Genomic DNA, 12,861 nt, shown 5'->3' on the forward strand with positions numbered 1-12,861 from the left:
AGATTATTTATAGAGATTCAATCAGGAAAAGTTGGAGACAGAAAGTGCGCCAGACGACTTCATTTACGGTGCAATTTTCCAAGGAGTGAAGAAAGACGGACCGTTGATGGCTGACTTGGCGTGAAACCACCGAAGGATCTCCATACTTTTTATGGTAAAAATGGACAGGTACATTAATTAGGAGGAAACTCTCCGAGTCCTTCTCGGTAATTCTCAACAGCAACAATAGCCTTCCACCAAGAATTCCAAGAAAAGAAGAATCCCGAGGCCACACAGGATGCCGGTCCCGGGGAGTACAAGAAGGCAAAGAAGAATTTCGAAGATTACAAGTAGACTCCATTAAATGCCTCTCTCACCGAGGTGCTTATGGAACTCAAAAAAGAACTGAATTACCAGAGGCCGAGGCCCATCCAAGGAAATCCACCTCCACGCTTGGCTCACAAATACTGTGCCTTTCATGATTCATATGGTCACCTGACCGAGCAGTGTGTATCATTGAGACAATTGATTGAGAAGTTCATCAAAAACGGGAAGCTAGTCCGATTTCTTGTTAATGAGAGAAACCAAAAAGAGCAGGACCAATATCCGCGGCCTAGAAGAGAAGAAGATCGGAATGAAAGGAGAAACTATCAACCGAGGAGGGAAGAGAGAAGAGGTAGAAGCAGAGAACCAGCACATCAGCCTCGAGGGGAAGAAAGAAGGGAAAGAAGTAGGAGTAGAGCTCGGGTGGAGCAGCAAGGCAACCTTCCCATCATTCACACCATCTCGGGAGGATTTGGAGGAGGAGGAGAGTCCAAGTCGGCTCGGAAGGCTTATTCCAAGCAGCTGGATGATTTCGAAGTGTATTCGGTACAAAAGCCCCCCAAGTCTCGGAAATGTAACCTTCTGATTGTAGGGTTCTCGGATGACGATAATGCTGGAGTCTCACTTCTGCACACAGACGCCCTTGTGGTCACTCTAACAATAGCAAATTATCAGACTCGGGGGATCCTTGTTGACATAGGGAGCTCGGCCGATATTCTGTTTAAGTCAGCCTTTGACTACATGGGAGTCCCACGGGAGAAAGTGGTCTCGGTCTCATGCCACTTACTGGGTTTCGCTGGAGAGAAGGTGCTGCCTCTCGGTTCGATTGATCTCCCTGTGACGGCAGGGACTTATCCGAGGCAAAAGGTCATCATGGTGAAATTCTTGATAGTTGACAGAGTTTCAGCCTATAACGCCATTATCGGAAGGACAACTCTCAACGACTTAAAAGCTGTGACCTCAACACCGCATCTCAGTATGAAGTTCTCGACAGAAGAAGGAGTTGGAGTGGTTAAGGGAGACCAGAAGGAGGCTAGACGTTGTTACAACTTGTCCTTGAAAAGCACCCCGAGGCAGCACAATCTGGGCGAGAAAGCTAAGGAGGACGGGAAATAGTAATCACGGTTGGGGGAGCCTGTGGAAGGCTTGGAGGAGTTCGAAATAGGTGATCCGGGAAAGAAAGTTCGTATAGGCTCACAACTCCCCCAACTCGTGAAGGAAGATCTGGTGGCGTTCTTGAGGCGCAATAGTGATGTATTCGCTTGGAGCCATGAAGATATGCCAGGGATTGATCCCTCGGTCATTGTCCATAAGCTGAATGTGGACCCAAATCATCGGCCAGTGAAAACAGAGAAGAAGAACTTTTGCCGCTGAACAAAATCAAGCTGTTGCAGAAGAGGTAGAGAAGTTATTGAAAGACGGATTTATCCAGGAGGTAGATTACCCCGAGTGGCTGGCCAATGTGGTACTGGTAAAGAAGTCTAATGGCAAGTGGAGGATGTGCGTAGATTTCACTGACTTGAATAAGGCATGCTCGAAGGATAGTTTTCCTTTGCCTCGGATTGATTTGTTGGTCGACTCAACGTCTAGGCATGAGCTCCTAAGCTTTATGGATGCTTTCTCAAGATACAACCAGATCTACATGGAAGAAGCAGACTAAGAGAAAACTACTTTCATCACAGATCGAGGACTCTACTATTATAAGATGATGCCCTTCGGTTTGAAGAACACGGGAGCCACTTATCAGGGACTGGTGAACAGGATGTTTTGGAATCAAATTGGAAGAAACGTTGAGGTGTACGTAGATGATATGCTGGTTAAAAGTATTCGGGCAACCAAACACATAGAAGACCTCCGAGAAACTTTCCAAACTCTGAGAAAATACAAGATGATGCTTAACCCTATGAAGTGTGCCTTCGGAGTTTCTTCAGGAAAATTTTTAGGGTTCATGGTATCACAGAGGGGCATCGAAGCAAATCCAGAGAAGGTCAAGGCTGTCCATGAGATGGAGGCACCGAGAACGACGAAACAACTCCAACGGCTGACAGGAAGAATTGCAGCCCTGAACCGTTTCATTTCACGGTCAACAAATAAATGCCTTCTCTTCTTTAAAATTTTGAGAAAAGCATTTATGTGGAGTGAGGAATGTGAGGAAGCTTTCAGAAAGTTAAAGGAATACTTAACTAACCCTCCATTGTCGAGCCGCCCTACTGAAGGGGAAATACTCTATCTCTATCTGGCAGTATCCCCCTCAGCGGTAAGCTCGGCTCTAGTCAGAGAAGATGCAAGAATTCAAAAACCTGTCTACTTTACGAGTAAAGCACTTCATGGAGCAGAGGAAAGATATCCCCGGATCGAAAAATTGGCATTTGCTTTGGTTATCTCAGCCAAGAGATTGAGGCCATACTTTTCAGGCTCATGCTATTCAAGTCTTAACCGAGTATCCGATGAAGAAGGTTCTGCAAAAGCCTAACCTCTCGGGAAGGTTAGTCAACTGGGCAACGGAACTCGGACAATTTGATATTGAGTTTCATCCTCGGACGGCTATCAAGGGACATGTTCTAGCAGATTTCTTGGTGGAATTTTGCAACATCCCCGAAGCGGAAGAACTTCCAAAAGAATTAACCTGGGTCGTGTATGTGGATGGCTCCTCGGCACGGTGCAGAAATGGGGTAGGTGTCCTCTTCAAGAATTTTAAAGGTCAAGAGTTCGGTTTTGCTATAAAACTGGACTTTGTCACAACGAATAATGAAGCCGAATATGAAGCCGTAATAGTAGGTTTGGCATTATCCCGAGAGATGGGAGCAACTAATGTTGAAATCCGAAGTGATTCTCAAGTAGTGGTGGGCCAAGTTCAAGGACAATTTGAAGCACAAGAAGATCAAATGGCCAGATATCTGGACCAGGTGCGCCAATTCCAATCTTATTTTGAAAGGCTTGTCATCACGAAGATACCTCGGGATGAAAATATCCGAGCAGATGAATTCTCGAAGATTGCATCAGGAACAGATGAAGAGATTGAAGTGTCAAGACGGCAGATCGTTTTGACCGAGCCATCGATAACCCTGAAGACTAACGTCATGGAAGCAGATACAACGCCGAATGAACCAGAATGGGCTACAGAGATTATTCAGTTTCTGAGAAATGGGTTGCTACCCGAAGACAAGGTTGCGGCTCGGAAGGTAAAGATACAAGCAACACGATTTTGCCTCCTCTGAGAAGTACTATATAAAAGGGGATACTCCGAACCCCTGCTCAAATGCCCATCTAAGACCGGGGCGGATTATGCTTTTAAGGAAATCCATGAAGGTGTGTGCTGAAACCATTCGGGAGGAAGGATGCTGGCACAAAAGACCATTTGAGCAGGTTATTATTGGCCTACGATTAGTAAGGATTTAGCTCTTCTTGTAAAGCATTGTGACAAATGCCAGAGGTTCTCAAGAATTATGAAGACAAGTCCCGAGAAGCTTACACCCCTCACTTCTCCATGGCCATTTGCGAAATAGGGGGTAGATATTGTCGGCCCAATGCCTGTAGGAAAAGGGGGTCGGAAGTTCTTAGTTGAGCTGTAGACTATTTTACTAAATGGGCGGAAGTAGAAGCGTTAGCAGCTATAACTACAACAAACATCACAAGTTTCCTTTGGAAGTCGGTGGTGTGTCGGTTCGAAATCCCTCATGCTTTTGTCACAGACAATGGGAAATAGTTTGACTGTGAACCATTCCGAAGGTGGTGTTCAGTACTTCGTATCCAAAACTATTATGCCTCGGTACTTTATCCAAAGGCGAACGGGCAGGTAGAGGTGACAAACAAGACCCTGGTAAGGACAATGAAGAAAAAGCTCGAAAAGAAGAAATGAGCATGGGTTGAATATGTTCCAGAGGTGCTTTGGTCATACTGAACCACAAGAAGAACTCCAACAGGGGAGACACCATTTTCACTTACCTACGGGACCGAGGCTGTGATACCAGCCGAAGTGGGATCCCCAAGTTTTTGTGTGGCTTATAACAATCTTGGGCTCAATGACGAAAATGCCAAGTTACATCTAGATCTTTGATAGGAGAAAAGAGACGACGCTCAAGTTACATGGGCAGCATATCAGAATCGAACAGCTCGGTATTTCAATAAATTGGTGGTCCCTAAAAGGTTTCACCTCGGAGATTGGGTACTCAGGAAAGTGAGCTTAATGACAAAAGATCCAACGGAAGGCAAAATGGCACCCAAATGGGAAGGTCCCTATAAGGTAGTAGGATGCCATCAGAAAAGAGCTTATCGTCTGATGACCGAGACAAGGAAGATGCTCCCAAGATCGTGGAACGCCAAGCACTTGAAGAAATATTATATGTAAATCTTTGTTTTCTCTCCACAAATTTTATCATCAATAAAGAAGATCTATTCCCAATTCATTTCAAAAATTGTGGAAGTCTAAGAAATAGCCCGACTTTCCCCCTTGAACGACTCGAAAGAGTTATGGGGGGTATACCCAGAAAAGAATCCGCCCGCATTCTTTCCTCGAACAATCCTAAAGGGTCATGAAAAGGATGCAATGGGAAGAAACCCCTCGGTTAGGGGTTACCAAAGGTATAAAGTTAAGATTTTGCCCGATTCCTTTCCTCAAACGACCCAAAAGGGTTATGGGAAGGATATCAAGGCAAGAAACTCCTCAGTCAGTCCAAAACCGAGAGAAAGGAAGAATTGGAAGTCCCCACGAATTGATTGATCTCTACTAAGAAGAAAGCAGCAGTCTGGAATAGAGTAAAAGCACTTCTTCATCAAACTTCTCCAAAGATGATAAAGCTACATCAACATCCACCCGACTCCTAACCTCGAACAACTCGAAAGGGTTATGGTGGGGATGCTCAAGGAAGAATCCACTCAATTCCTTTCCTCGGACAACCCGAAAAGGTCATGGAAGGGATGTAATGGGAAGAAACCCCTCGGTTAGGGGTTTCCGAAGGGATGATGATTAGAATCCGCCCGATTCCTTTCCTTGGACAACCCAAAAGGGTCATGGAAAGGATACAAAGGGAAGAAACCCCTCGGTTGGGGGTTTCCGAAGGGATAAGGCTAAGGATATCCAGAAAAAGAATCCGCCCGAATTCTTTCCTCGGACAACCCGAAAGGGTCATGGAAAGGATGCAAAGGGAAGAACCCTCTCGGTTGGGGGTTTCCGAAGGGATAAAGTTAAGGATATCCCGATAAGAATCCGCCCGAATCCTTTCCTCGAACAACCCGAAAGGGTCATGGAAAGGATACAAAGGGAAGAAACCCCTCAGTTAGGGGTTTCCAAAGGGATAAGGACATTCAGGAAAGAATTCGCTCGAAACCTTTCCTCGAACAACCCGAAGAGGTTATGGAAAGGATACCAAGACAAGAAACCACTCAATTGGGGATCTCTAGATGCTAAGAATACGGATTATCTAAATTCATTCTAAAAAAAAAAGGAGGTAAGAAAATTGAAAGGTCAAAAAGTGATATGTAAAATCTTTTACAGGTTACAAAGATTTCAAAACAAAAGAAACAAAAATTCAGGCCCGGGAAACAACCCTTAGTCCGCAGCTTCTTCAAGAGGGTCCTTTCGGGGATCCGGCATGTCAGCACCCCAACTCGGAAAATCAGGCATGAATTCTTTACCGAAGTATTCCATTTCTTGGACTGCTTTGTTTGGAATCCCTACTAGATACGGCCCGACAGTTTCGGGATCGAACTTATATTGAGGGTTCTTCACCAGAGTTCGAAAGTTTTCGAACCCCCAGTTGAATCCCCGAGCCCAGCTCTAGTCTCGAAGAAATGGCACATAGCTTAGCTGCTTCAGATAACGCTTCAGTTTCGCTTGGCCCGCATCATATCTAGCTCTAAGTCTGATCAAAAGACTCTCCAAACGGTCCTGGGCCTTAACAGCTTTGTCTCTTTTGGCCTTAAGCCTTTCAACCTAGGCTTTTAGCTTCTCTTTTTCGGCTTCGACATTTTCAGCATTCTTGCACGCTTCGGAGCATTCGTTTTGCACGGCCCTCAGGCGAGAAGCCAGTTGATCTGCACGATCAAATTCAGCGGAAAGACTCGCAACAGAGCGAGTATACCGCTCATTTGCCTCAAACACTTCCTTTTCTAAACGAGCTTTAGCGGAGCGCTCCTCGGATATAATCAAGTCCTGGGAAGCAAGCTCTTCGTCCCTGGATTGAAGGAGAGCTTTCAAAGTTGCTACTTCCTTCTCTAGGCCCGAGAGTCGAGCTTGCACTTCGGGAGCTGGAGCAACAAGCTGCACTACTTGACGATTTTCATATCTTTGCCATAGGGCTGTCATCTTCACCAGAAGCTATAAGGAAAAAGGTAGGCAAATTTAGAATCGAATGCTTAAAATTGGTTTAAACAAAAGTCTGTTTTCGGAAACTCACCTGATAATGGGAGATAAGAATGCCTTGGGCAATTTTCTAGGGGGAGGAAGCCCCTGCATTTCCCAGGAACCCTTCTGGGATTAAGTTTTTTATGGCCTCCATCGGATGACTGAGAAGGCCTTTACCCAAGACTTCAAAGGCCGCTGTAAGTCTAGAAGAAGAGCTAGGACCCACAGAAGGAGCAGCTTTCGTATTCGGGGCTGCCTCAGACTCATTAGGCTTAAACTTAGAAGTGCTGGCCTCGGTGTTCAATCTATCTCTATTAGAAGCTTCGGGATGCAGATCTACCTCGGGAGTAGTGGCCTCGACATTGACTCTTGACCCTTTAGGCGCTCCGAGATGTTGGCTCGCTTCAGATTGATTCACGCCCCCGACTTCATGGCCAGCACCCGGTGTATTTTGAACCCCCTCTTGCTGAGAACTTCCTGGCACTTCGGTACTTACCCTCTCGAGTGTTCCCATTTGGACTTCGGTCTGATCAGGAGCCGTGTATGATTCTTGAGGGTAGCATGCCCTATTTCTCAATCATAGCTGGGGGTGGGGGAGTTCCTAGACGCTCTGTTGAAGGAGTCCGAGGAGTATGTTCTTCCACAATGTCTTCGACGAAAGCTTCATCTTGGGGGGTGCTAACATCTTCATCCCTCTCTTTAACAGACTCTTCACCCGAAGGGGTAGACTCTTGCCGGACCTCCTCGGCATCAAAAGGCCTTATGATCGGCCTACCCCAAATACGCTCAGCCTCTAAAATTATTTCGGCCAGACGATCTCGGGCACCGAATTTCTTTTTCCTCGCTGGGTGCTTCACCCGACGCATGACTTGCACGGTATAGGCCTCAGGTATCGGTTCGCCCTCCCCTTCAGATCTCTCTGGCACCGGATTTGTTATTGTGGAGGCTCCGGCATTGGTTTCCTCAAGAGGAGTATCTGGGCCCTGGTACGACGCCTCGGAGCCAGATTCATCTCTTAGGTCAAAAGGGGGCAAAGAGCCAACTCCTTAGGTCGGGGATACTTCCGGAACAAAACCCCGAAAGCTCGCTGATCCCTCTTCAGTGTTGGCTCCAGCCATGGACACCCTCGGAGAAGTTCTCTTCACACCTGAGGCAGCAAGAGGAATGTTCTGCTTCTTCCTCAAAGGAACATCCTCAGGAATTTCTTCAGCTCTGCCAAAAGGTCTCTTCTTGATGACAGGCCTTGGAGATGGAGGTGCATCACTTCTTTTCTTGGCTGCTCCTCTTTTGGTGATCGTCTTCTTGTCCCTCGGGATATTGTATCCAAGAAATTGCCTTAAATTCTCCTCGGTCACAAGATTGTCAAAATCAACTTCCTCAAACTTCTCGGCTTTAACCCTAACTGCAGACCAGTCGCTTATCTTCATGACATCTTCCCGGTCGGATATGCTAATTGAAGGGGGTTCACTTCGGTCAGGCCGTAACAATTGCCAGGTCCGAGACATCCTACGGTCCTCGGGCAAAATAGAACCTTCAGGGCATTCCCATTCCCCAGATACTCGAAAGAACTGTTGCTCCCAGAACTTGTTGTTTGTCAACCCACTCTTAAGTTTGATGAATATAGGGGGTGACGGACAGACAATTCGATCATTCCCTCTGAAGTCTGCCTCGGTCTATAAATGTTCAAGAATTGAAGAATCTTCATCTCCTTCTTCAATACAAGCCTCCAAAGGATGTACGAAGCGAATAGATATCTCCAGTCGTTGGGCATGATCTGACTAGGAGCAACCATTAGAAAGAGGACGAAGTCCCGGGCAATCTCCGGGGAAGGTAGCCGGAGTCCGACTTGGAACATCCTTTCAAACAAAGTAATGTCGCCGCCATCAATAAGTCGAGCCCCAGGGGTCTGATAGAACATCCTCATCCTTGGAGGAATGTCGTAGTTCAGCCGTAGAGCACCCTCATGCCTTTCAAAGAGGGTGGTTTCCGCCTTGCTCTCCAGGGGAGAAAGGTCTACGTGGCTGTTGGACCTTTTGGTTCGAACCCGAGAGGTAGTGGGAATATTTGAGGTAGCTTTCTTGGGAGCCATTTCAGAGAGAGAAAGGAGGAGTAGAAGTTTCAGAGAAAGAAAAAACTCAAGAAGATGGCGACAATGGAGGATAGAGAAAGAGTACGAAAGTATGTAAAAGGATGAATAGTGAAAACAGTCCAAACAGTAAATACTCCCCCACCCGTCGAAATATCAAGAGGCGCCATCATTTCAGTATCTCCGAAAACTAAAGGGGCGTATGTTTCAGATCCAGAAATTAAATGACGCAACCTCGAGAACATCGCGTCATGATTATAGAGGAATGGCGGCGTCAGGGCTTACGTCATTATGAGAAAAAAAAGTGGTAAGGTTCAAACATTCAAACTTTTGAAAAGACGCGCCATTTATGACAAAAGTAATAGTAGAGTACAAGTTCGCAGACAACAAATAATTCCCTTAATTTCAATTTATTTTTGAAATTAGAGAATTATGGGGGTAACTGTTGGGGATAAAATCAACCCCGAGGACACGTGGATCCTAACCTTGAGTCACCTCAGTGATACATCTTGGACATTCATCGTGACCTTGTATCAAAAGATTGTCTTAACACCTCGATTCTACTGAACTCAACAACTGTGCGAAATATCCCGAGATCTCCTGATATGATCGGAGCGAACATGTCTCGGATATTTATGCATCGGCGAAATATCTCGAGATCTCCTGATATGATCGGAGTGAACATGTCTCGGATATTTATGCCTCGGCGAAATATCTCGAGATCTCCTGATATGATCGGAGCAAACATGTCTCGGATATTTACGCCTCGGAGGATTGGTCGAAGCCATTTACAACCATCTCGGAGCTATTTTCTTAAAACTTGACTAATAAGTGATTGAGTGTTAACAAGACACCGGCATGAGTTCATCCCTGAAGCTAGAATGCAGAACAATGAGATAAGGCCCATATCCCAGAAGCCTAAGAGCTGATCTTTATCCCATAATTTGTGGGATAAGGTCGTAATAGCATAGAATAAGGATTGAAGAAGCAGAGTACTATCCAACCTGGACTCCACTGCTTTATTCAAATCTCCTGAATATAAGGTCGAGATTCAAGCCAACTGGGACTCAAACTCCTAGTCCAATTGGGTTTCGAGAGTCCCAGTAGGTCTGTAACCACAAGCCTATAAATAAGATTAATACGCCAGGTATTGAACGAATTCTCTGAGCTTTTGAGATTACAGATACTCTCCAAGAAATTGATTTGAACTGACTTAGGCATCAGAGTGGGCGTAGTCGGCAACGAATCACCAGGCGACACGTCACCATACCGGAAACTGTACCTACAAATTTAATAGACCTAATTAAGGGTCCGTTTGGGTTTGCGATTTCAAAAAGTGCGATTTAAAAATAACGATTTTAAAATGTGCGATTTTAAAAAGTGATTTTTAAAAACGCAATTAAGCGTTTGGCAAAATCGCAGTTTGGCCTTTAAAATCGCAGTTTAGCCTTTTAAAATACTGCGTTTTCAAAAAAGCACCACATTGCCTGCGATTTGAATAAGCACTTTTCTGCGTTTTCAAATCGCAATTTTTTAAAAACGCAGTTTCCAAACGGTTCACTTTCTGCGATTTGGTTTAAAATCGCACTTTTTCTCTACGAAATCGCAATCCCAAACGCACCCTAAAAGAATTTTCTTTAAACCAACTTGAAGAAAATTGTCTTTCTCTCTTCCTCTGAAATACTCATTTTGACATAGGACCACGAACAGTTTTATAATGTTCTAGATTATGGGTAAATGATTTTTTTTTTTCCTGTTTGGATGAATGGAAATGTTTTATTCAATATGGAAAAGAAACCAAAGAAAAAAGAAAAGGAAAAAACAACTTGTTATATTAACATTTGATGTGGCCCACATCAATTCATCATTTGACAAAGAGAAGAGTTTTGATTTTGTTGTATGTCTGCTTCACCCTATAACATGGAAAGATTCCTTTCTCTTAAATCTTAATCATAACTAATAACTAACCTGCTCGTTGAGCAATCAAGGCCAATTAACCATTAAGTTGTTCGAACAAACAACTATTAAGTTGTCATATCTATAATGAAAAGCTTTTAAAATTATTAAAATTTTATATATATATATATATATATATATATATATAGAAATGATTCTTTACCACCTAAATATACAACTTTTCACCACTTTGTCTATGTGGTAAGGTGGTCCCCCACTTTATTTTATTTTTTAAAAATAAAAAAACTCTAAAATTAGTAGGGGACCACCTTGCCACATAGACAAGGTGGTGAAAAGTTATATATTTAGGTGGTAGTGAATCATTACTCATATATATATATATATATATTTGTCATATCTGGCATGCATTCGTAATCTCCATATCCCTTGATTCGCACCGATTTGGACGTTGGGTGCAGAGAATGCCAATATTGACTTTAAAGTATGCTACAGAATCACGCGCGTCATTATAAATAGGACTGTATTAATAATAATAATAATAATAAATCTTTAAAAACACGTGACATTTAAAAGAAATCTTTATTCCACTTCCACATTACGTATAAAGAAAAATTGATAACTTTTGGAATTTTTTTTTGTTGAAGTTAGGATTTTCAAGATTTAAAAATGTTCAAAGCTACTAAAGTATGTACCTTTATGACCTCATAACACACTAGGAATGAATGAATTTTGCAAAGTTGGAAACTTGGATGGCGAAAAGATCACCCAAAATAGATTATGTATAGTCAACAATAGATCGGTCCTTGCTCAGTGATCAATCAGTGTCACGACCAATAGATTGGCCCTTATACACAGTGATTGATCGGTGAGGGCTAGAAAATGACATTAAAGTTTTTAAGTGAAATTAGGGTTTTTGATTTAGGAGAATGATTAATAATAGAGTATAAAATTTGGAGAGCAAAGAGCTTGACTTTTCAAAAACTCTAAACTTGGATATTAGCAAAGGAGGTAAGTAATCGCTCGTGTTCATTGACATACATGATTTATTTCGAACATATTGCGTGTGCCCCAATATTTGAAAAATTATTGATTTAAAATGTATTGTTATTCATGAAATTAATTATGTTCTCATAACAGGAAATGGATGAAGAAAGCGAAACACATCGAAATGATACCAGCCGTACTTAATAATAGAAGGATTTGACAAAAGTATATAAAAAACTTGTCCCTCCTAAAAAAATTATTCCAGAATAAATGGGCAACAGTTAAAAGAAGTGTGCCAGTAGTGAGCATAAGCAAGGTTACTAGATACACATGCAAGTTTCTCTGCATGTGCCTCATTCGTGATAATTTCTTTGGATTTGCGTGAACAAGCAGACCGATCACTAAGTGGAGATGTTCTTTGAGGCATGTGCATACTATTTATACGGACTTGATCTTACGACCCATTGTGAGTAAATATTAAATTTCCCAGCATCTGAGGGCTACCCGAAACGTGTTTTAAAAAAAAAAAAATGAAAAAGAAAGAAAAGAATCAAATCTCCCAAGTGGTGGGACTAAGATAAATTCAAATTTAAATTTTTTAATCCTTCAAAATATGCAGCCAAAAAGAGAAGATTCAAAATTTAAATTTTCTAAAAGAAACCTTCTAAATGACCAGCCAACTAGGGCTCGAAAAAGTTGAACAAAATATAATTTATTTTTGAATAAAGTAGAGAAAAATAGAAAAGAATTGTGATTTCACCCTATTGCCAAACAAACCATCTAGTTTAAATGTATATTAGGCTGAAATCAAAAAGAAATTAAATAAGATTTTAAGCATTTTCATGATTGGGCTTAAATAGGAGATTTGTTTCTTATTACGACCAGGCGTGTAGATCCTACTTCAATGTATTTTAAAGTTCTGCACTAGTAGTCTTTTTAACATTTTCCTCTTTGCTAATATACACTAATTCATCGGGCTGTAATATATGCATTACAAGTACACAACTCTAAAACAGATTGAAAAGAGACTCGCACACTTAGCGTTGTGCACTAATTATCGTGTACTAATTATGCAATTGTAATTTTAGCATTTTCCTAATTCAACTATCCCACTTCATTGTATCAGAATCACGTCGTTATCAATACTAACCTCTCCACTTATAAAAAAAAATACTAACCTCTCCCAATATTATATAATATTATATATAATTTACACGGAAATGGAATC

At 42.6% G+C, this 12,861-nt stretch overlaps 1 protein-coding gene across 1 annotated transcript; it reads left to right on the plus strand.

Annotated features, from left to right (window-relative positions):
* Positions 1 to 366: 366 nt before the first annotated feature.
* Positions 367 to 1,419, plus strand: LOC133860276 (uncharacterized). The gene is made up of 2 exons (XM_062295911.1): positions 367 to 877; positions 1,004 to 1,419. The coding sequence occupies exons 1-2, from the start codon at positions 367 to 369 to the stop codon at positions 1,417 to 1,419; spliced, it is 927 nt and encodes a 308-aa protein (XP_062151895.1).
* Positions 1,420 to 12,861: the final 11,442 nt, after the last annotated feature.

The sequence above is a fragment of the Alnus glutinosa genome, chromosome 2 (genome assembly GCF_958979055.1).
Source record: "Alnus glutinosa chromosome 2, dhAlnGlut1.1, whole genome shotgun sequence".
Classification (NCBI taxonomy): Eukaryota; Viridiplantae; Streptophyta; class Magnoliopsida; order Fagales; family Betulaceae; genus Alnus; species Alnus glutinosa.

Bases quoted from the DNA above. Each gene is read 5' to 3' on its own strand.
- LOC133860276 (XM_062295911.1), top strand. From the start codon at position 367: ATGGAACTCAAAAAAGAACTGAATTACCAGAGGCCGAGGCCCATCCAA. The intron at 878-1,003 runs GTAACCTTCTGA...TTGTTGACATAG, and splicing joins GCCCCCCAAGTCTCGGAAAT to GGAGCTCGGCCGATATTCTG.